The following is a 23,183-nucleotide window of genomic DNA, read 5'->3' as shown; positions in this document are numbered from 1 at the left end:
AGTAAGATTAATAGTATTTTATGGTGTACAAACTTATACCTTATTTACTACTTGTAAATAAGCAATCAAGACCTAATTACAGTATAATGAATATAGACAAAAATATTATACTGTAATTATGTAATGTGATAAATATCATATTACAACACATAAAAATGCCAAAGTAAAACCTTGTACTCCTTAAATTTATACTATATATCTAATTTATTTTAAAAATAAAAATGAAATAAAATATTTTTAAATACACAAAAAGAATATTAACAATTAATTATATTAAAATCCTCAAAGAGATAAATGAAAGCATAGCATCCATGAAGCAAAGAACAGAAAAGGAAAATATGAAAAAGAATCAATGACAAATCTTGGAAATGAAGCATATAGTCATTGATGTTTTTAAAATAATAATAATAAGATGTCCTAAATGGCATAATTGAGACAGCTGAAAAGAAAATCCATGATTTGTAATCTAGTTCTCTACAAGAATGCACTATTAACAAATTAAGACATAGGAAATGATGCAAATCTAATGAATTCTCTCCCCAGAAAAATCCACTTATGTACCTACATAGAAAGTTTTATAAACAAAGTTTTATAGACAATTCTTAGAGTCTTTGAACCCAATTTCTACCCTAGAATTCTGAATGCAAAATATCTTAAAAATGGAAATCTGCCCCACTCTATTAATATAATACAATATTAATACAAGGAAATACTGGTTCAAGGTATAGAAAACAGATTTAAATTTAAGTTAGGATCAAATTAAAAAAACAAACAATTAAATCTGATCAAGAAATGAAACTCACAAAGAAAGTGTCCTGAATCTTCCTAAATATTGTTACAAAACTCAGGTAAGATTAAGATAGAGAAAATCAATAACTATCCCCAGCAAATAAAGGACTTCTAGTGTGTATTAAAGTTGGTTAATTATAACATAATAATTATCATTTCAGATGCAAATATGATTTTAAAGTTCATTTTGGCATCACAAAATGCGACTGAAAAAGTAGAGCATTTGTAATGGGCAAAAACCATTTTTTCAAATAATATTAAATGATCAGTATGGGGATACAAGATTGGTGGTGGAGTTTAAAAGAAGCTAAATTGCTCTGCATTAGAAAACATGAGAGATAAAGGAGCCTGAGGGGAAAATCTGGAGATATTGCCTAGAATAAGGGGAATTTTTAAGAGTAGGCTGAAAAGAGCAATAAAATAAAAAATCACTGTTTGATACATTGTGATTCAGGATGAGCTGAACAGGGCTGTCCTAAGGCAATGTAGGGGATACATGCTATGATACCAATCCCAGGATACCTTCAGGAAAATATACATACTGCTTGGGGGTTTTTTGTTTGTTCTTTATCCAAGAGTAGGAGAGTCAAGGAAGAACATTGAGTTCTCCTTCAACATTGGCCTAACCTATGTACACATGGACAGCTACCCAACATCTGTGTTACACAAGAAAGTCTTAAATTTGCCCTTTGCAATGAACCTAAACAGAAATGTCTGGTCCTCAACAAAACTTCGATGGAAGACAGCTCTCCAACCAAGATTCTGAAAACACAAAAATCTTCCTTAAAAGAGATGTGAAATGTTTCAGAATATAAACTCAAATGACATACTGAATATCTTCCGTTTAAGACAGCTAAGATCTTTGGAAGGTAAAGTGATGACTTCTCTGAAGAGAGCTCTACTGAGAATTTATATTAAAATTCAGGATGTGTATTTCCACAGGTTTTCTTGAAGCTGATGTGGAGAGACATTATCTTGATGAAGACCATGAAATGTTTAGATACAGGTATTTGTCTTCTTTGAGTATTGTCAAGTTACTTCAAAACCATACAATCAGATTGTCTTGATGTTCACAATTTTATTTTATTTTATTTTTTTACTTTTTTTTTTTGAAGTTCACCATCTTAGAAGAATGCTGCCTGGGTTTGAAATCGCACATTTGCATCACAACAGATCAGGTTCCTTTGAATACATTCAACACTGCACAATAGCCCTGTTCTGGTTAAAAAAAATCTCCGTTTGATGTAAACTTTCCACTCGGAAACATGATTGTGTATGACTCTGTCTCGGTCACAAGCCAACTCCCTGATAAGATGATAGAAGCATTCACGTATGAATCTTTGTTTCCCCACAAAATATGTTTCCTTTGGGGAGGAAATTGAAGGACAAGTTTTCAACCTTTGCAGGCCACCTAGACTTTATCTTCTCACAGTGAAACTTCTTGGCCTGGAATATTCTATTCCTAATTAAAAGCAGCAAACATGAAAATGCCTGGTGTGGGATGGGGTGTTCACATAGGCCTTCACTGAAGACAATGTTTTCTTCATATTCATGAAATAAAATTAAACTGGAATGAATTTTGAATCAACATTTCAATACTTCATTATATATAAAACACAAAAACATAAAAACCATAGGTACTAAAATCTTGACAACAGTGAATAATAAATGTGTTCTATAAAATTTCCAATGTACTAATGCCAAAATATAATATTTCCAAAAATATGTCAGAGAAAAATACATACAACTAGCCCTAAATATCTGCCAAAAGAAATGATGCTAAAGAAATCAAAACTAAGATAATAAGTAATTTTTAAATGGCACTCACCAATCACAATTGAAGACTCACAGTGATAATAACCATTACTTTGTTTTTTCTTTAGCATGGAGCAAAGATCTATGCGATGTACCATTTCTTCTCCAAATGTATGACTGATAAATTTTTCATAGAATTTGGGGTCGATTTTTTTCACTCCCTTGAAATGATAAAACAAAATCACATCACTCAATCATTCCACCGAGGCAGCTAGTTCATATTTATATCACTGTCTTAGAATGTGACATACTTTGGTATCTAGTTCTGCCTAGAGGCATTTGAAAACGGATACCCCAAAATGGTTGAATCTGTTTTTAAAGTCTCCCTCTCTAGGATGAGTTGTATTATTAAAAAAAAAAAAATCATCAAAGAGTATTGGGTTTAAATTTGGTGGCATTCAGAACCTTATATGCTTTAAGCTTCTGAAATAATGAGGTATATCAAGTTGAAATTTGAGGTATCAAAAAAAAAAGAGTAATCATCAACAATGGAGAAATGGATGAATTTTTAAAAAGTGATATAGATCTTAATATTTTATAATGTATAAAATGTTTTAATAAGATGTATGCAATTTTGAAACTCCTGACATAAGAGTCATTTGAAGACGGTTAATGATTATTTGAATTGGAGGAGGGGCAGTGCATCTCCCAAGTCCTTCTCTATCTGCCCCTCCTTATTCTCAGTACCTTCCATAGCAGGAAGGGGGTGATTGGTGAAAACTGACAGTGGGAAACCTTGCTGTCTCTGTGGTTTCCCAAAACGTGGGAATGAACATCTCCCCCGCCCCTGCCTATGTAATGGTCCCTCCCCAGCCTCACAGACCCAAACACAGTCCATAACGTGAAGGTACAGTACTTTACAAGGCAAGTTACTGACTGACCATGTGTGCGCTTTTCCGTTCAATTTATAATTGGTAAAAATTTTACCCTAGCAATACCTGCTGTTTGTTAAAAATCAGAAAATATAAGGAATCTAGGGGCAGCTGGCTGGCTCAGTCAGTGAGGTATGCAACTCTTGGTCTAGGGGTTGTGAGTTCAAACTCCACACTGGGTGTAGAGATTAGTTAAAATATAAAATCTATTAAAAGGAAAGAAAAAGAAAATATGAAGAATCTAAAGAAAAAGAAAAATCATTCATGTCCCTGCCATTTACAGAAAATATATGAACACTATGGGTACATCTTTCCACCACTCAGGTCTTTTTCTATGCATACATATATTGTATTTAGATCATACTTAAATAAATAATATTATAATGTAGTTAGAATACATATTTTCCCTTTTTATTCACAAAAAACTTTGACAAAAGTTTTAAAAAGATGTAAAAACAAAAAAATTAAAATAAAATCACCCCACACTGCAACTACTAAAATTTTATTATGTATTTTATTTTTCCTATGTGAAACAAAGTATGTTTTTTCTTTTTTATAGAAATATGGTTGAGCCATGATTTAGCAATCAGCTATTTTTGCAGTTAATACGTCAATAAATAATATACAGATGTGCACCCTATTTTTAATATTTTAATTTCCATAGTACTTCACTGTATAGGGGTATCATTGATCTATTCATTCAAATTATTTATTGTTAGAGGGCATTTAGGTTGCCCTTAATTTTTAACACCGTAATCAACATGTTTTTGTGGATGTATGTTCTTGTTCTGTATCCAAGCTGAGCTGCTGACCTTTCCTACCGGCTCCACTCACAGACCCCCCAGGTCACTCAACAGCAACTCTAGTCCAGCTGATCAGGCGAAAAGCCCTGGGGTGTCCCCGAGTCCCCTCTTTCTCTTGCTGTCCCCTCCGATCCAACGGCGTTGGCTCTCCCCACGACCTGTGACTCATGGCCACCACTCCCTTGCTACCCTTGTCTGAGCTTCCCTGATCTTTCACGTATATCGTCCTAACAGCCTCTGTTTTCCTGCCCTCGCCTCCTCTACAGGCCGAATTATCCTATAAAAGCATGCATCACATCAGGTCACTCTTCTGCTCAAAATTCCTCAAACGGTTCTACTGCCCTCAAAGGAAGAGTGAACTGCCCCAGGAGAGCCCACCAGGTCCTGCCCTGCCCACTCAGTGCTCCCTGGGCCTCGGCTCCTGCTCCTTCCTTAGCCTCCCCTCAGCCTGACCTCCTCCCTGGCCTTCTCCCCGGCCTCCACCTCAGCCTCCTCGGCCTCCTCCCCAGCCTCCTTGGTCACACCAGTGCCATCCCCTGGGACCTGTGTACTGGAAGTGGTCTCCCCAGACCCCCTCGTGGCCCGTCTCCTGCCTCCCCGCAGCCCTTGCTCCAACCTCACTCTGAGGAGAACTTCGCCTGGCCACTCCCTTGAAGGCGCACCTCCAGGTCCTTCCCTCCTTTCCCTCCTTCTAAACACTACATACAGTTTTCCACAGCACGAACCACCCCCTGCCATCCTGGAACATCTACTGTGCCCACCTCTCGGGGGTGTCATTATCTGTCCCTCCCCATTCGACTGTATGCTCCGCACAGAAAAAGATTTTGGTCTGATGTGTATTTACTGAAACCCCCCCAGTGCTTAGCCCGCTGCTGGACACGAACAGTGCTTATGAAATAATCGTCACAAATGCAGATCAAGTTCCAAAGGCAACATCAGACGCTGCTCACTCGCCAGCTCGAGTGGGGCCGGGGGCGCTCGGGGCTTGGGGAGGCGGGCAGCAGGGCCTCAGAGCACCTGCTGGGGGCAGTGGAAATGTGTGAGCCCAACGAGCTCTGCTGCTTCTCAGGACGTGGTTTTGCTTCAGTTTCCTCGTCTGCAAAATGAGGTTAACAGTGGAACCTACTTCAAGTGGTAGATGGACTAAATAAGTGAACTTATAAAAGCGTTCAAAGCAGTGAAACAGAGTAAAGGCTACATATTTATGTGATATGATAAATATGATAATACATATATATTGTTAGTGAATTTTAAGGAACTGCAGGAGAGATACGGTTTCAGAAACTTTATAAAGGTTCTGAGTAAACAGAAACTGGCCATTCTGATGGGTATGAAACGTCAGCGTGTGCTGGCCGCTGGCTGGGGAGGCAGCGGGCCGGTGTCACCCCGGGGCCAGCAGCGGGAGACCCGTCATGACCCTGCAGGGAAAAGAGGAACTTCAGTTTTCAAGATACCAGCGCTGGCCAGCTGCCGGCACCTCTGGTGTGGCTTTGTAAGACGTCATGATTTCTTTAAAGTAAGAAATAAGGGAAACGTGAACAGTGACCATTCGAGAGGCTTAATTTTGGCAAAAAAAGTAAGGGCCAACTATTTTTGCAAGAGTTCTTCACAGATGACTTCCAACATGAGTCTTTAAGGAGCAAATTTTTATTAGAGGGTGGAATGTAATTCATTCTTTAAGTCATAATTTATAGAGAGAACTGTGGTTCAAAAGGCCTGGCTTAGGAGGCACTGAAATTATACGCCGTGAACAGAAAACACCTTCAGTGATAAAGAGCCTAGAAATAGATAAAAATCTGCTTGGTCTGATATATAATATTAACATGATCTTTGTGTTCTAGGGAATTTTCTGTTCAGCAATATATTTCTTCTTCTTTTTTTTCCCCCAGGCTCTTTTTCCCATAGCAATAGGCATCGTTTCTTTTTTTTTTTTTTTTAAAGACAGGATTTTTTTTTTTTAAAGATTTTATTTATTTATTCATGATAGTCACAGAGAGAGAGAGAGAGAGAGAGAGAGAGAGAGAGAGAGGCAGAGACACAGGCAGAGGGAGAAGCAGGCTCCATGCACCGGGAGCCCGACGTGGGATCCGATCCCGGGTCTCCAGGATCGCGCCCTGGGCCAAAGGCAGGCGCCAAACCGCTGCGCCACCCAGGGATCCCAATAGGCATCGTTTCTAATAAAATGTATCTGAATCGGTGTCGCCACCCAGCTGCAGCAGGTCGTGTTCTTCTTTCATAAGAAGAGAAAGAACTATCGTTCTGAGAAAATAGATGAGCATATCAAAATTGGATATCATTCAGGGTAAGGCTAAGAAGGCTCCTATTTTCTTTTTTTTAAAAAAATATTTATTTATTTGAGAAAGAGCCCAAGCAGGAGGGGCAGAAGGAGAGAGACTCTCTAGCAGACTTTGTGCTGGGCATGGAGCTGACGCAGGGCTCGATCTCACAGCCCTGAGATCATGGCCTGAGCCACGCAGGCGCTCCAAGGCTCCTATTTTCTGAATGCATCCACTGAGCCTCCAAAACAGTCCCAGAGACAGTACCCTCCAGTTTAAAGCTAAAAAGACTGGGTTAGCACGATTTTCATGTTTTAGGACCCCCAAATTATTCTCTGCTTCCCTCCTTCATAGGTCAGGCCCTTTCCAAGGTACTTTGTATTTAAGGATCAATGAAAGTATAACACATTAGAAGAGCTCAAAAAAATTACCAAAAAAATAAAATAGTTAAAGCCAGAAAAATTGACCTGTAAAGGCTAAAAGAGTTGGGACTATTTCAAGTGCAGAGAAACAATGTATAGGGGGACTTCACCTAAACCAGGCGAAGGGTGCTGCAACCCTGAAATTGTGGACACGCTTGGTGGCTGCCTAGGACTAAACTTGAATGTTATTTTTGCCTTAAACCTAGCCGAGACAGGGCATATTTTCAAGGGCTTTGCATTTATAATTTTACCCAATATAACTGACTTATCAATTAGGCAGCATAACGCTGAAAGATAAAATAGGAAGTTAAATATAAGATATCTGACTTTGAAACAATAAATTAGTAGCAAGAAATATCAAACAGAAAAACTTTTCAAGACTGTCTTAATTAGTCATTAGAAATGACTAAAGTTTTACTTTCCTTTCAGCCTAGTTTCAGGCATGGTTTAGGAAGAATTATCAACGATGTTCAAAGCCACTTGATAATCTTTGATAAAATGTACTATTAAACCCTGAGAACTTCATTCTTGATTGTAACTTGGCACCCAAACAGCCAATCCAGGAAAAATGCCATTGAGACCATGATGAGTATTTTTAGAATCATCTGAGGCTGCATCTGCTAAATAATGGAACCTATTTACTCAGAAAGCATCCACCGTATCATTTACGTTTAGCTAAATGATGTGTATAGTTTAATATGTACCAAAGAGGACTCAGGCTTATGTTACTATGCACCAAATTCTATTTTCAATATAAATGATGTAAAGAAAGCTATGAAATATGAAAATTCACTTTAGTTCACAATCTTTATATGAAAGTCATCCTAGGTTCTGAAAGATAAATTTTAATTATTTCTATGACAAAGTTATTGTGATTAGAGGAACAAAGAAATGCCAGTTTCATTAAAAAAAAAGTTAAGACTTTTATACAGTAGCAGATAATTTCTTATTGTGACTTGTTATCTTATAATAATCACAACTTGCATGATGAAAACATAAATAGGCTGCATATCAGACAAAGAAATTATGTGTCCTACTGATGGTAAAGCCTGACACTCCTGGAGCTCGGCTGTGTTTCCTGATAGTTTATTCCTGTTCTGCAGTGGCTACACAGAGATGCATGTCTCCTGTGATAATGACTTGAAACCAAAATTCATAAATAAATTAAGAGCCATACCAAAGTGGTTCATCATTTTGAGGATCAGCTGATCAAAGAAGATTGGTAGTCTTTTGTTAAAAAAGATTTTATTGGGATCCCTCGGTGGCTCAGGAGTTAAGTGCCTGCCTTCGGCTCAGGGTGTGAACCCCAGGTTCCGGGATCGAGTCCCACGTTGGGCTCCCTGCAGGTGCCTGCTTCTCCCTCTGCCTGTGTCTCTGCCTCTCTCTCTGTGTCTCTCATGAGTAAATAAATAAAATTAAAAAAAAATTTTTTTTTAAATAAAAAAGATTTTATTTATCTATCTATTTGAGAGCGAGTGTGCGTGTGCACACATGCATGAGCAGGGGGAGGCGCTGACGGAGGAGAAGAGAGACAATCTCCAGCAGACTCCCCACCGAGCGTGGAGCCTGACTCAGAACTCGATCCCAGGACCCCGAGATCCTGCCCTGAGCTGAAGTCAGGCCGGATGCTTAACCCACTGAGCTACCCAAGCGCCCCAAGAGTTTATGCATCAGCAGTGGGATAGCATCAGTCAAAAAACGAACATCATTTTGAAGGGTCCCTGCCCCTAATGAAAGGTCAATCCTGGCCATTCCAAGTGACTAAGGAACTGTACAGGCTGACCTGGGACCTCCTGGAGGCAAACCCTCCTCTGCAGTTCTCAGCGCTCCCTCCCTCACCCCTTGGCCTCACTGCACTCTGCTCCGCTCTGTCCCTCCCCGCTGGCACAGAGCCGCCCATTGCCTTCCTGTCAGTCCCAGCCCTCCTCAGCCCCTCTCAGGGGGGTAACGGAGCCCCCCACCCTGGGCTCAGTCCCCCCAGCCTGTTCCCACAGGACAGAGGAGCCCCAGCACACGCGCTACTGGTGGTTTCAGGCCCAGGGTCCAGCACCCCTGGGTGGGAGCTGCCTGGCAGCTTCCCGTGCCCTCTCCCCGCCCCCGGGTCATCCCTGGCTCCTGGGCTCTGCTCTGATCCCTGGCCAGCACCTGCTTCCTGCGTGAGGCCCTGACACCCTGCCTCACGTCTGTCACTAACTTCAGAAGTGATGAAGCAGGAACACGGAAAATAGAAAAGACAATGTGGTCTCTTGCGTGTTGTTTTGAGCCAATCTGAAAAAAACTGATGCTCTGTGGCCTGTATGACCACAGTAATAGAAAACACTCACACAGTACTATGGGCAGGCACTGTTCTAAACACTTTTATTAACTCCTTTAATAATCACAATAGCTCCATGAGATTGACGCTGTTATTATCCCCAGAGGGAAAACTAAATCACAGAGAAATTAGGTCACTTACCAAAGGACCCATAGCTAGTGAGAGGTGGTGTGGATCCACATTCAAGATAAGAGGAGAATGCAGACACATTGAAAAGAACAGAATGATAATATTCAAGCTCATCACTATTTCCTTTAAAATATTAAAATTCTAAGACTGTTAATCATCCATAACATATAATGATATATACTATGATATTTCTAAAATCAATATGAGAATTACTTTGGGAATCTCTAGCATTCTAAAAATACCTGCCTTTAACATGCTGCATTAATATTAATAAATCAAGTGATAATTATATGTCCATAATAAATGAAGTCCACAGAGGGAAACGAGAAAGAATTCATAAATGTTACTTACAATATGGAAAAAATGACCTGCTCCTCCCATGCAAAGAACTCTTCTTATCCTGCCAATACCCAAATAATTGAGTAAAACATTGGCAGAGATTACATTTTCTAAACCAGCTATTTGAGTATACAGTATTTCTCAATTCTTCATTTTACTTATGATGGAGCGTCACCATGGGGTTTTTAGATACGCCATCTCCTCAATCCCTCTATTTATAAATTTGCTTTTAGCATGACTGCCTTGTCTAATCCTGAGGCTTTAGAGAAAGAAACAGCAGAAACTCTTTAGCCTACCATTACGTCTAATATTTATAATATTACATCTTTCAGCAAGTAATAAGTAGACATAGAGCTGCCGGAGTTCTATGTTCTTTTTCTATGTTCTTGACACTTCCTTCTACCTATCTTAACACTTTGAGAGGAGCTGAATGCTCCTCAAGGGGCAAAGAAAGACATCACGGAGTGAAGATGACGTAGAACTCCAAACAGCACAAGAAATCACCAAGAGAGTATGCGGTTTTGCCGCCTGGAGTTTCTTTCCATGAGGCGCTGGCATCAGAAAGCACAGAAGAATCCACATTAAGTTCATTTACACTGAGGACCTATTAAACAAGTTTGATGGTATCCAGGCCGTCCTCCAGGTCACCAGCTCCCTGGGAAAGTACACCTTTATTTACAACATAGTCCATTGCTCCATAAGCTCATTCTCCGACCACTTGGGAAATCTCAGTTTTCGGAGTTCCTCCTCAAGCCGCATGAGAGAGCCTACGCTGTCGGCCATGCACGTCCTGTGGCTTTTCTCATAACGTTGAAACAAAGAAGGACTCCTGCAAGTGAGGCACCCGAGACGGCTCCCTGTACAGCTCAGTCTCGGTTGGACTCTCCCTTCCCCGTGATCCGGCCCAGCTGTGTGCTTGGCTCACCACCGTCCTGTGGTCCCTCGGATGTCAACCAGCTGCAGCCTTCCTCCCTATCACATCTGTTTTCCTAATAGTTTGCTGTTTGGAACAAATAACAACGTGTTCTCCTGAATTCACCAGCTTAGCCATTTATTTCTATAAACTAAAGATAACACATAAAACATCCTCCAACTCAAAATTTATCACCATATGTGGTCTATGCACTCACAACCTCAAATGTTCTCCTCCTTCAATCAATAGCTTTCCCTTCTAATCAATACTTCCCAACGTGAAGTAATGCCAGCAAGTCAATGGTGTGAAAAAGTCTCAGGGTCTCAACAAACACAAGAGTAAAAATAAATCATTCAGAAAAATCCTGACAATTTTAATTCGTCCTATAACACTGCAACAAACATATATTGTGGTTGAATGTATTCTGATTTTATAGCCCAGAGGTCAAAACCATTCACCTAAATTGGTCAGACTGTCTATATAGACAGAACTTCAGAAGTAATTATAAGGTTAAAATATGGTCCAAATAAGAGTTAAACACTTAGATAGCATACAAGGGGCTGTATATCTGACAAAATATTTTAATGCATCTACAGGCATCACTAACTGTAGCCTTATAACGTTAAGAAAGACCTAGAAGGTTTCTGTAGCTCATCATACTCCTATGCATCTAGTACTCACTTCGTTTTCCACTATCTTATGAATTAATCAATTTCCTTGGTTTTCTTCCCATCAACATTCTTCCTTCTTCCTGCCGCCCCCATCATCCCCAACAGAGCGCTCTACCTCACTTGCCCAGGCCTATTCTGTACACACGACTTAGGACAGAGGAAGGTGTCCCAACGAGGGGATGTTACAAGAAGGGAGTGAAAGAGCAAGAAAGAAATAACCATGCTAAGACGTACACCGAGTGTGCTGTAGGTTAGGAGATGGCACAAGGTAGAAAGGTGCCGGATGATGCACGCCTTTTCACTCAACTTGGTTGGAAACATTCCCTGGATATCCTATTAGCTAAAAGAGAGTTCGGTAGGGGAAAAAAAAAAAAATTTACATATGAAACAGTCTTTAAAGATACAACCTGGGAATCCCGTGTACTTCATAAACTAATTTCAAAATCAGTACTTCTCTTCAGGTAGAGCAAGAAATGGATCAAATGGTTTCCTTTTTTAATATGATACGCATTGCTATGCAAAATAATTTTGTATATAATATACAACTGGAAACTTTTGTCCTCATTTCAGACTTAATCACATTTGATGTTTCAAAAAAAAGAAAAATCACATTTGATGGGAAATCTCCCTGAAATCTCTACTCTTGAAATACAGAATTACAGGGATTATGTAGTTTCCTGAATGGATTTAGTGACTATATATATATATATATATATATATATATACGAATATGATATTATATATATTCTTCAAGAAAAGGTACAGAGAGAAAGATACCAGACTCATCAGGAATTTTCACACAACTTTCTCTTTTAGAAAATTTTTAAGTACCTTTTCAAAAATTTGGGAAGCACTTCTAGGCTAGCAAAATAAGCAGTGCGTTTGGTAGAAAAATAAATTTTTAATGGAAAAGTTAAGAAGCAAGGGGATTCGCATATGAGGATAAAAGTATGCAAAAAAAATCACATGCACTGGCATATTCCTTTGGCTCAGCTGGTCTGGGCCATCGTGGTGGGCAAGCTAGCCCGGCCAAACCTGACCCCACCCCCTCCATATCCACTGAGCCTATCACGCATCTTCCTTTCCACCCCACCCGTCCCTACCGACAGGGATTACCATTTTGGCGCCTGCGGTAGGGAGGCAGGGATACGGAGGACAGACAGTTACCACCTGCTCCGCTGTATTTCCACACCCATTCAGCTTCTTCCCAGGTGACCCCTCCCCGCACACACACACAACTCCACTGAATGAAGTTCGAGAGATGTTTATGTTGCAAGTCCAAGGGTACAGGGTACCCTGTCTTCCATCCTTTGATCATCAGGGTAGGTCAGGGAGGGCGGGAAGTAGGAACCCAAGAGGACTAAACCATGGCAAGGGGACACGTAGGAAAGGGGGGACGTGGCTAATGGTGCTTTACAATAGGGGCAGTCCCACAGAACACCGTCCCGGGGACTGCTCAGTAAGATCTCGCAGGAGTGCTGGAGACCAAACCTGAAATTACTGTAAAAGAAATATTCTGGCCCAAAGTTATGTAACAAATTACTATAATCACATTCGGCTGTGGGGAAGGCAGTGGCCAAGGAGGGGCGAGGAGTGCTCTAATAGTCGGGTCATCGGCTTCAGGGCGGCCACCGCTGCGTTTCCAAGGCCTCAAGGACAGGTCTCCAGGGGTATCATATATTTTGGCAACAATTACAAGTGTAGCCAGCAGGGAGGCTTCGGGGAAAGAACCTCAAGGCCGGAGCGAAGCTGGAGCTCCCGCGGTCACCAGTGGCTCGGCCCATAGGTGACAGGATCAAGTTTCGTTAGGTCTTCACACACAAGGTGAGGTTTGGCCGTGGCCTAAGAGCCCAATAACACTTTTTCCTTTAACTTACTAGAGTCGCCAATAGAGAGAGAACTGAGCAACTTAGTAATTAAAACTGGTATTATTCTGTTTTTAAAGTGCCTCTCCTGGAGAGAATAAGGTTCTACTGAGTGGCCGAAAGTCATCAGCTCGTATTTAGGAACAGAGGTGTAATTCCAACGTTAACTCGTACAGTTTTGGATTGCAACCTTTGTTTTCCCTAATCGAAGTGGGGCTCTCAAGAAAAAATATAGCTTTCTCTTCTTTTCTTATGGGATTCACTAAAATTAGCAAGAGGTAGATGACCACTCTCCAGTGGTGGAGAGAATCTTATTACCATCCGAATAATAAATACTAATTGGTTTGCCTTTATGTGACTAATCAAGTGCATAAAAAAAATCAGCTACTGTGACTAAACAAACTAAATAATTCTGTATCAACGCCATTTTGGAACAAACGTTAAGTTTTCTGGATCATGTGTTCTACTTTGCCTTTAACCATTCTACAGGTTTCAATTTTAAAGACGTATAAAGTATTAAATGGTTTCAAATGAACATTCAATTTACCTGTATAGGTGTCGTTTTCCATTGTTAAATAATTGCAAACTTAGTGGGTTTTTTCAACATAAGTGAAAGAGACAATACAACAGCATGAAGTTGAAAAATGTATTAGAAATATAAATGAAGTCACTTGCTATAAATAGTGCTCTTTGACATGCAGTAGATGACACAGTTGACTAATGGCACCCAGAATACTCAGAAGAAATTATTATTCCATATCACAGCAGATTTCGCTGAATTTTTAGTTTTAAAAAACCATTAAAATGGAGAGATGTGTTGCTGTGTTTTGTTTATTTGCTGACTTTTAATTGAGAAAAAATCCAATTTCACTCTAGCCTTAGATCTAAGTGCACCGGGTCATATGAAGAAATTCGAAAACAACTTCCATGTCACGAGTAATTTAGACATTTGGCATTGGGAGAGTCAGTAATAGGCTACCGAGGCAGTCCGCTCTATCTCGCACCAAGGATGTTTTGAGACAAGCTTTTGTCTGGAAGGAGAGAGGTCTGCTGGTCCCTCAGTGCCCTCCCGCAGGGAGGGGAGTGGCAGGGCCCTGGCAGGCTCTTCTGCTAAGGCCTCCTCGTCTGCTGCAGGGCTGGGCTGTGTGGATGAGGCCTGGCCTGCTCTGCCTCTCCAGCCATGGGCTCCTTCTCTGCCTCTGGAGGGATTCCCTCCCCTTTGGACTTGGCACTTCCTGAGATTCACCTCCTCTGGGCCCCCTCTCTTGCTTTCTGTACCTTCTTAGGGCAGAATCCTCACCCTCCGGGAGTGAAAATGTGCTGATCCTTTCTGAATCTGTCACCAATAGCCTGTTCCCTGCTCTACAGTCTTCCCCATCCTGAAGCAGCTTCTCATCAAAGTCCTGCTGGTGCCAGTTGCTTCTGGCCATACTTGCACGTCATTTGCTTTTTACAGATTTCTCGATCTCCTACTTTCACGTAATACGCAGCTTGTGATGTTTTCCCCATTGTCTTTATTGCTCCGTGTGGTTTCCAGGAGGAGAAAGGAAAAGTCCAAATCTATATTACCACCATCTTTCTATACTTAAAGACCCCTCTCCTTTCTGCATACAAGAAAACTTATCTGAAGTTTAAAAAAACAAACATCTATGTGAAGCCAAATTTGCCAATTGGGTCAAAATGCTTACCTTATAGACATTTCAGAATAGCACAGAAGTCAGGAGTCATTAAGACTAAACTCCTTCTTTAACTAGGAGTTAGCAAAGGTCAAGAGAGGTTATAAGATTTGTCCAAAGCTAAACAACAAAGCTAAAACAAGAAAACTCATGCTCCTTCAAATTTATTATAGAAACTCCTTGAAAAGTATAGTCTTCTGCTCCTAAACTAAACTACTACTCCTGAGTGTTGAAATGGCTTATAAAGGCACATTATCACACAGGCCCAGGAGAGTGAGTGGCAGCTAAATTATACCAGGCCACTTATCAAAATTCTGAGGAAATATGCTACTTGCTAGATACAGAAGAGTAAATAATGGCAGCAGGTGAGAAAAGACAGCAGCAGGGGCTCTTGGCAAGGGAAGGATGAAGGAGAAGCTTGGGATTCAGGCAACCTAGCATAGAAATTTTGTGTTAAAATCTTGGTTCTGTAAATTGACTTACCAAACAATTTAGGGACTGGGTTTCCCCCTCAACTGTACTGTCAGAACACAGCCTTCGCCCACACACTCTCCTCTTCCACATCCCGTTGCCATTTCTACCGATCACTGCCTTAACCTCTTCCCTGCTCCCCCTCAGCCTCACCATCCTGGGGTCTGGTAACCACCCCTCCACCTGGGCTTTGCGCATGTCAAACCCTGCACTCAAACCAATCTAAGTGGCAGAAGCAGCTAACAATTTCAGGGGATCAGGTCTTTCATTCTAAATTTCTCTAACTCTGTAAAAGGCTGAGACAAGGAAGCGCCAGTTATAAACTAGCTTGGACAGTTTAGTGCTACATTACTAGTTTGAAAGAGCCACAGATCAGCAAAGGTATCTAAAAAGGCCAGAAAATAATTAGTGCTTAAAAACAACTGATTTATCCATGAAAAGATCACATTTATTTCTTAAGGAATCTAGACCTGCATGAAGATACTTGTTTGATTTGAAACTGGTCTTCTTCTGCCACCAAGTGTTAGCACACACTTCTAACCAACCAGTTTCCGCAATGGTTAAATCACAAGGTCACTCGATGAGGAAAAGACTTCCAAAAGAAGGTGGTACAAAAAAAAACAAATATGTTCCAAGAAAATTACACAAAGAAATTGAATGTTAGTGACTATTTCAGACATATGGTGATTTAATAAGATTTTTTTGAGGCTCCATTCATTTAATGAAAGAAACTACAACTCTGAAAGCACAGTGATAATTTTTTTTTTTAATTTTTATTTATTTATGATAGTCACAGAGAGAGAGGGAGAGGCAGAGACATAGGCAGAGGGAGAAGCAGGCTCCATGCACCAGGAGCCCGACATGGGATTCGATCCCGGGTCTCCAGGATCGCACCCTGCGCCAAAGGCAGGCGCCAAACCGCTGCACCACCCAGGGATCCCCGCACAGTGATAATTGAACTAGCTTTAAAATACAATGACTAAAAAAAAAATAAAAAATAAAAAATAAAATACAATGACTACTTTTAATATTCTCTTATGCAATATACCCTCCTAGAATTTCATGAAACTAAGACTATGCAAAACACATTGACTAAATGCCTCCTAGTGTTAGAAAAATAAATAATGCCAAGAAAAATCTTAAGTGTCTCAGAATCTGAATTAGAGAACTCAGTTCTGACCTTGGGAACCAGAATACCAGGCTGTAGCAGAGGAAGATCCCTATCAGGAAATGTGAAGAAGAGTTTCTGTATTTTCAAAATTCTTTTTTTTTAAGGTTTTATTTATTTATATGAGAGAGGGAGCATGAGCAGAGAGGAGGGGCAGAGGGAAAGGGAGACGCACGCTCTCCACTGAGCAGGGAGCCCGATACAGGGCTCGACCCCAGGACCCGGAGATCATGACCTGAGACAAAGGCAGACGCTTAGCCAACTGAGCCACCCAGGCACTCCTGTATTTTCAAAATTCTGATCACAGTCTATAACTTTTGGTTATCCCACTGGACTTTTGGTTAATTCTACTAAATGGTATTACCTACAAATACGAGCCTACCAAAGGATGGCATCCCAGAAGCCAAGGGACTTCTGCAGCCAACACTGAATACCACTGGGAAATCTTCACACTAGATCTTTAAGATCAGTCCAGTGGCAAACATTTATCCCCCGCAGCAGACCTCCATCTACATCTTTCACATCAAGGAGATGCTTTACCTTCATGAACAGACCAATTATGGCTCCATATCTTTTTTTTTTAATCTTTTTTTTTTTTTTAAGATGGCATGGATAACAGTTTTTTAGAACATAAGAAATGACCCGGGATGTGGTTAAAAAAAAAACAAAAACAAAAACAAAAAAAAAACTAAGGTAATATTACAGAATAACTGGTTACACCTCCTGCAGATAATAATGAATGGATTATCTTATCTCAGAATTTGCCTATAATGCTCCAGAGCATTCCTGTACCCAGAACACTCCTTTTACCAATAATTATCATGTCTACCCTGACAACAGCACCACCACTATCTTAGGAGTATCTATCTACTCACTACAAAAAATTATTTCCAGTTGACCTTCTAAGAGGTCAAACTGGAATAGAAAGAGTATATCGACCTTCAAAACAGAGCATCTTAGTGGGAGATGTTGTTAGCTCTTTTCTAGATACTTTCATTATGCACCACACATCCATACTAGAAACTCAAAGAACATTCCTCAAGATAATGGAAAACCTTCAAGTTTTCTGCATCTAGTGACTTCCCTTGACCCTTGATTGTCATGAGACATCTAATTTGCCCATCACCATTTCTATGATCAACCCTGTAAGGCTCCACTCTTCCTCAGAACCTAAGCAAACAAACCCCCAATCAACCGAGAGAGAAATTTTGGGTGTGTCAAGGGGAATTTACTATATTCCAGATGACATTAAGGTCAGCTGTAAATACTGATCTACCAAAACAATTAAGGACTAAAAGAGCAATTGTGGGAATCCACGTTTTACCTCCAAAATACAAGAAAGCACATCAAGCTGTGCTGAGAAAACCCAAGGAAACTATCTTATACAACTTTAATTATGGTTTATATTTTATTTACCCTTTTAATACTATTACACAGCTTGTATAAGTATAGCCTCTTAAATCACTTATGATTTATTGTAATTGACTTGAAAATTCCGGGATCCCTGGGTGGCTCAGCGGTTTAGCGCCTGCCTTTGGCCCAGGGCGTGATCCTGGGGTCCCGGGATTGAGTCCCGCGTCAGGCTCCTGGCATGGAGCCTGCTTCTCCCTCCTCCTGTGCTTCTGCCTCTCTCTCTATCATAAATAAATAAATTTAAAAAAAATTAAAAAAAAAAAAGAAAATTCCTTCACTGTAAAGGAAGTTATTTTTAATTTTTCCTCTATTATAGATGGTGCTTCAGTAAACACCTTTATACATAAAGAATTTCTTCTTTAAAATTATTTCTTAGTTATAAAACAAATAAGTCCTGGGGATATAATGCACAACATAGTGATAATAGTTAAAAATACTATATCATAAAAAATATGTACTATACTATATATTTGAAAATTACTAACAGTCTTAAAATTTTCACAACAATGAGGTGATGGATGTGTTAACTAACTTTATTATGCAATCATTTTGCAATACATTCATATATTAAATTATATTGTATACCTGAAACATATGCAATGTTATATGTCAATTTTATCTCAATTAAAACATTGTTTAGGATAATCCCCAGCAGCATAAACTTCTTAGTTAAAGAATATGAATATTTTAACTTTTTATGGGAATTGCTTAATTCACAACTCAAAGGGCCATACCAAGCCACCATTCATAATCTTTGATGGTCCTTCTACCTTAAGCTTATCCTAACAAACGCTCCTTTAATACAATGTGCTTGAATGTATAAATTGGGGCCATTGTTTTAAAAGGCAATTTATGGTGTTTTTCAAAAGTTAAAATGTACAATATCCTTTGATCTTGACATTCCACTTCAAGAAATTAGTTCTTTGAAACTGGCATGTCTACCTAAAGGAAAATGAACAAGGATCCTCACTGCAGCAATGTTTGTCCTAGCAAAGAAATAATTAATATAATTATTCATCAAGAGAATAAATTATGACAAATCAAAATAATATATATTTATTTCTGCTTTAAAGAAGCTATATGCAGGTATTTGCCCCTATACGTATTTGCAGTGTATAGGAAAAAGTGAGGAGGATATACCAGCCATAACCTACAGAGAGAAAAATTATATTGGGAAGGGGGGCAGTAGAGTGGTGGTAAAGGAAAACTTGTATATTTCACTCTATAGGTTTGCATCTATTTGGACTGCTTATAATGATCAAATATTCACCTAACACTTTCATAATCAAAGTCACTTTTAAAATAAAAGAAAGTACTTGAAATAAGAGGAAATTTTAACACGAGTATTAAGAATCTATTTTCTACTTCCCCCTCTCTCCTTTTACTACCTTATCAATCTAAACAACACTGAATATTAGTAATACATTCCACTACTGAGCGTATCAGCCCACTCCCTTACAAATGAGTGAACCTGAATAAAAACCCAGTAGAGAATTAGTGCTGAGAAAGTAGGACAGTAGGAGAGGTAAAAGGTCAAGGAGACTGAAGAACCATATATTTTCAAATAATCTGTATTACAAACCACAAAGCATAATAAAAATGCACGTTTATGCATGCTACCTTTTCATACTGGCTTTAACTTTTACAGTGGGACAAATGATTTGCAGCATAAATAAAATGTTGGCTATTTATTTAAACCTGCAGGTTTCTGAGTAGACTACAGAGAATCTGGCCCAGAGTCACCTATGGCACGATTGAACATCAAAAGTCACAATCTTAAAAAAAAAAAAAAAAAGTCACAATCTTTAGGTACAGCTCCAGATCTGAAGCTAGAAGGTGGAAATCTGCAGCTTCAGTGCTGACACATGAATCCCACAGTTTAAAATGCACTTTCTTAAGCATTCAGAAACACTGGACATCCCAGTATTACATAGGAACAGAATCATTCCATTACTTAAAAGAAAAAAATTTTCATTTGGTTTTCTGAAAGGCAGTGAGGTCATACTTCATTTTCTAAAGATGACACTTTCGAATCTAAACAAAATGCAATCTGATTTAGATTCATTCAGCAGGGCCTGTTTCTATTTTGATCATAACTGTGGGCCCAGCATCCAGTGTCTGGCATGTATTAAGCACGCAGTAAGTATTTCTTGAATTAATACAGTTTGGACCAGGGAGGTCCTCATGTGAAGACAGAAATTAACTTGGATGAACTGGACGTGGCCTGTGGGAGAGAAGAATCTGAGCCTGGAAAAGGGAGAAGATGGATTCTACACAGGGCTCTGGGACTGGATGGATGGGATCTCATTTCAGCTGCTTAACATTTAAGTTTCATAACCCTTCTCTAAAAAATAAGGGGGCAGATTCTGGGAAATTAACTGCCAAGGAATCATTTAAATTTAGTCTGAAATGTTGAAATTGAGATTCTGGAGTAGTTTAAACACTCTTGATAAATGTCCTTGTGTGCCCTCATGTAAAATTTAATACTGCACAGACAAAGAAACACTCTGAAATGTGGGTATTACCTTCAACAGATTTTTCATTCTGTGACTAAGTTTGAAATCACTGGGAGGAGGACAACCCATTTGGAAGCAAAACAAGAAACATAACGAGTAAAAAAGTAAACCATCAGTCTGCAAGTTTTGTCAGTTGTTAGTCCAAATTTCAAAACGTATTTTTTAAAAGATTTTATTTATTTATTTATTTGAGAGAGAGAGAGAGAGAGAGAACATGAGCTGGGGAGGAGCAGAAACAGAAGGAGAGAGGGAGAAGCAGACTCCCCAGTGAGTACAGAGCCTCACAGGGGGCTGGATCCCAGGACCCTGAGATCATGACCTGAGCCGAAATCAGACACTTACTAACTGAGCCAGCTAGGTGCCTCCAAAACCTATTATTTATCAAATTATTTTTACCTAATTATTCAGGAATGGTACCTGATTCAGTTATTATTGAATGTAGGGCATAGTTATCAAAAGAAAAAAAATGCAAGGTATCTTTTTGAAAAGGTATTCACAATAGTTTGGAAAACTCACAACCATGGGATGGCCAATCATCCAAACACGTGCTTTTAAAAGATCAAAAACACTTCTGTGCCCAGAGACGTTAAGTACAACCTGTGCCAAATGTAGAAAAGAGATCTACTTACTAATAAACACGACCTTCATTTACAGAGCTGCAAGTCAGTCTTAACTGCAGCAAGGGGTCATGGAAAACAGGAACAAATACAAATCTGCATGCCCATCTCCAAAACTCGGGTATATTAGAGCAGATCAGCAGATGGCTACACTTGCATGAGAGGCTCCCTAGGCTGAAATGGGGAAAACAATGAAGGGTGCCCTTAGGATTCCAGGAGAAAAGCTCATGAATCCAGAAGAAAACCAAAAGTTACTCCAACCTCTGAGAGAGGAGAGGGTGGCCTGGGAAGGCAGAAAGTCACCCTGAGATGTGAGAAGCCAAGAGACATGTCCCTCGGTTCGTGTCACTTCCGCCCATCCTCGGGGAGAAGTACTTTCAAGTAACAAGGGGATGGGGGCTCCTCAGTTACCCTCTTGCCCAGTCCCACAGAGCACCTGTTCCAAGCCCTTGGTGAAGACAACTCCTGAAAGCACAAGGTCGTCTTCTGGAAATCTTGAAAGAGCTGCATAAAGGGGGGTGGGGGGGTTAAGAAGCTTGTCCCACTGGGGCAGCCCCAGTGGCCCAGTGGCTTAGTGCCTGCCTTCGGCCCAGGGCGTGATCCTGGAGACCCGGGATCGAGTCCCACGTCAGGCTCCCTGCATGGAGCCTGCTTCTCCCTCTTCCTGTATCTCTGCCTCTTTCTCTCTCTGTGTCTCTCAGGAATAAATAAATAAATAAACAATCCATAAAAAAATTAAAAAAAAAAAAAAGAAGCTTGTCCCACTGAAGACCCCAGCTCCAGTGAGCAGCATCAGGCTTTGCAGGCCCGAGGAGGACGCATGGAGGACAAGCTGGCTGCAATAACCACAAGCAAAAAAAGCAATAAAACAGGACCCTGGCCCTGTCTAGATGCTCTTCAAGGGATGAAGCCGATGCAGCAGCAGATGAAGCAGCAGGAAATGTTGGTCAGAGCATGCAGCTAAATGTTGGCAGATCACGCAGGGTAAGAGCCACAGCGGCCAAGGAGGGCACAGGTGCGGCAGCCTGCATGGAGTCCCGTGAGCCAACTCAGCATCCCTGGGAGTAGGAAACCAGTGGACTTGGAATCCCAGGACCAGCAGGGTGTCAAGACCCACTGCAAGTGCCATTCATGCCCCCCCGGGCACACGTATTATGGCCGGTGTAGCCAGGAACAGAAGGCTTACGGTAAAAATGTTCACTCACCTTCCTCCGGAGCCATGGCGTCCTAGATAATTTCATAAAAGTCAAATGAGGCTTAAAACTCCTGTTTTCTCCTGCCATGAAGCCCTTTTCTTGAAATGTCCTTTTTGCAGCCTCTAAAGAAAATAAAAATACAAAAATGCTACTGTAATACATGGCTATCTTTTATTATAAAAATAGCAATTCAAAAAATAAATTACTTTATAATAAAGATTACTTTATGTGCCTGTATGGGATATTATTTTCTAAGAGAGGAAAAAAACTACAGTGTGTGGCAACAAACGTGTTATTAAATCTGCAGAGATTTCGAACTCTGAGCCCACAAAAGCAACAATTTGAAAAGGAAACATTTAATAAAGGAAATAACCATTTGTTACGATGCTGATTTTCACTGAATATCCTAGTGCTGCCCATATTCATAAAAAAGAACTAGTTCATCTGTAATTCATAATACCTAAAACAACTACTTCTGACCAAGATGGCATAACACAATCAGGTTTACCCTCCCTTTTGAAACAATAAAAGGGCAAAGTATATAAAATGATGGTTTGTAAGATAATCTACTTATCAGGCAATGAAGGTCAGTGATCCCTTAGAGATGAGAAACCAACAAAGTGAGCCCTACGACTGCCCCGCTTTCATCGCTGAGAGTCTAAGCCCCTGTGCAAAGAGGAGAAACCCAGGTGGAGCTGAAAGGAGAGGTGAAAGCATCTATAGTTCACAGGAAAGAGTCCTGGAAAAGTGAAATACGCACAGAGAAAAACCCACAGATCTGCAAAGGGTTGTCCTAGAGTATTCAGCTGAGTATAGACCAGCACATGTATGTTAGCAAACTACCCGAGGATGGAGAAACACATTCAAAAGTGTTAGAGGGAACAGTGCCCGGTGCTCATACAGGGGCAGGAGAATTGT

General features: G+C 40.2%; 1 protein-coding gene across 8 annotated transcripts in view; it reads right to left on the bottom strand.

The window, feature by feature from the left end:
* Positions 1-23,183, bottom strand: part of AKAP7 (A-kinase anchoring protein 7) — a 128,094-nt gene that overhangs the window by 55,037 nt on the left and 49,874 nt on the right. For 7 of the 8 annotated variants that reach the window (XM_077903069.1, XM_077903080.1, XM_077903094.1 and 4 more), the window contains exons 6-7: positions 22,275-22,387; positions 2,618-2,765 (exon numbers count right to left, since the gene is read on the bottom strand). In XM_077903069.1, the coding sequence (XP_077759195.1) occupies positions 2,618-2,765; positions 22,275-22,387 (261 nt within the window). Of the gene's footprint in view, positions 1-274; positions 2,331-2,617; positions 2,766-22,274; positions 22,388-23,183 lie in introns of those variants that run through there. The other variant, XM_077903109.1, reaches the window with a different exon arrangement.

Source organism: Canis aureus, chromosome 1 (assembly GCF_053574225.1).
Source record: "Canis aureus isolate CA01 chromosome 1, VMU_Caureus_v.1.0, whole genome shotgun sequence".
Lineage (NCBI taxonomy): Eukaryota > Metazoa > Chordata > Mammalia > Carnivora > Canidae > Canis > Canis aureus.
The sequence above is the reverse complement of the archived record's forward strand: the minus strand, read 5'-3'. Positions and strand labels throughout refer to the sequence as shown.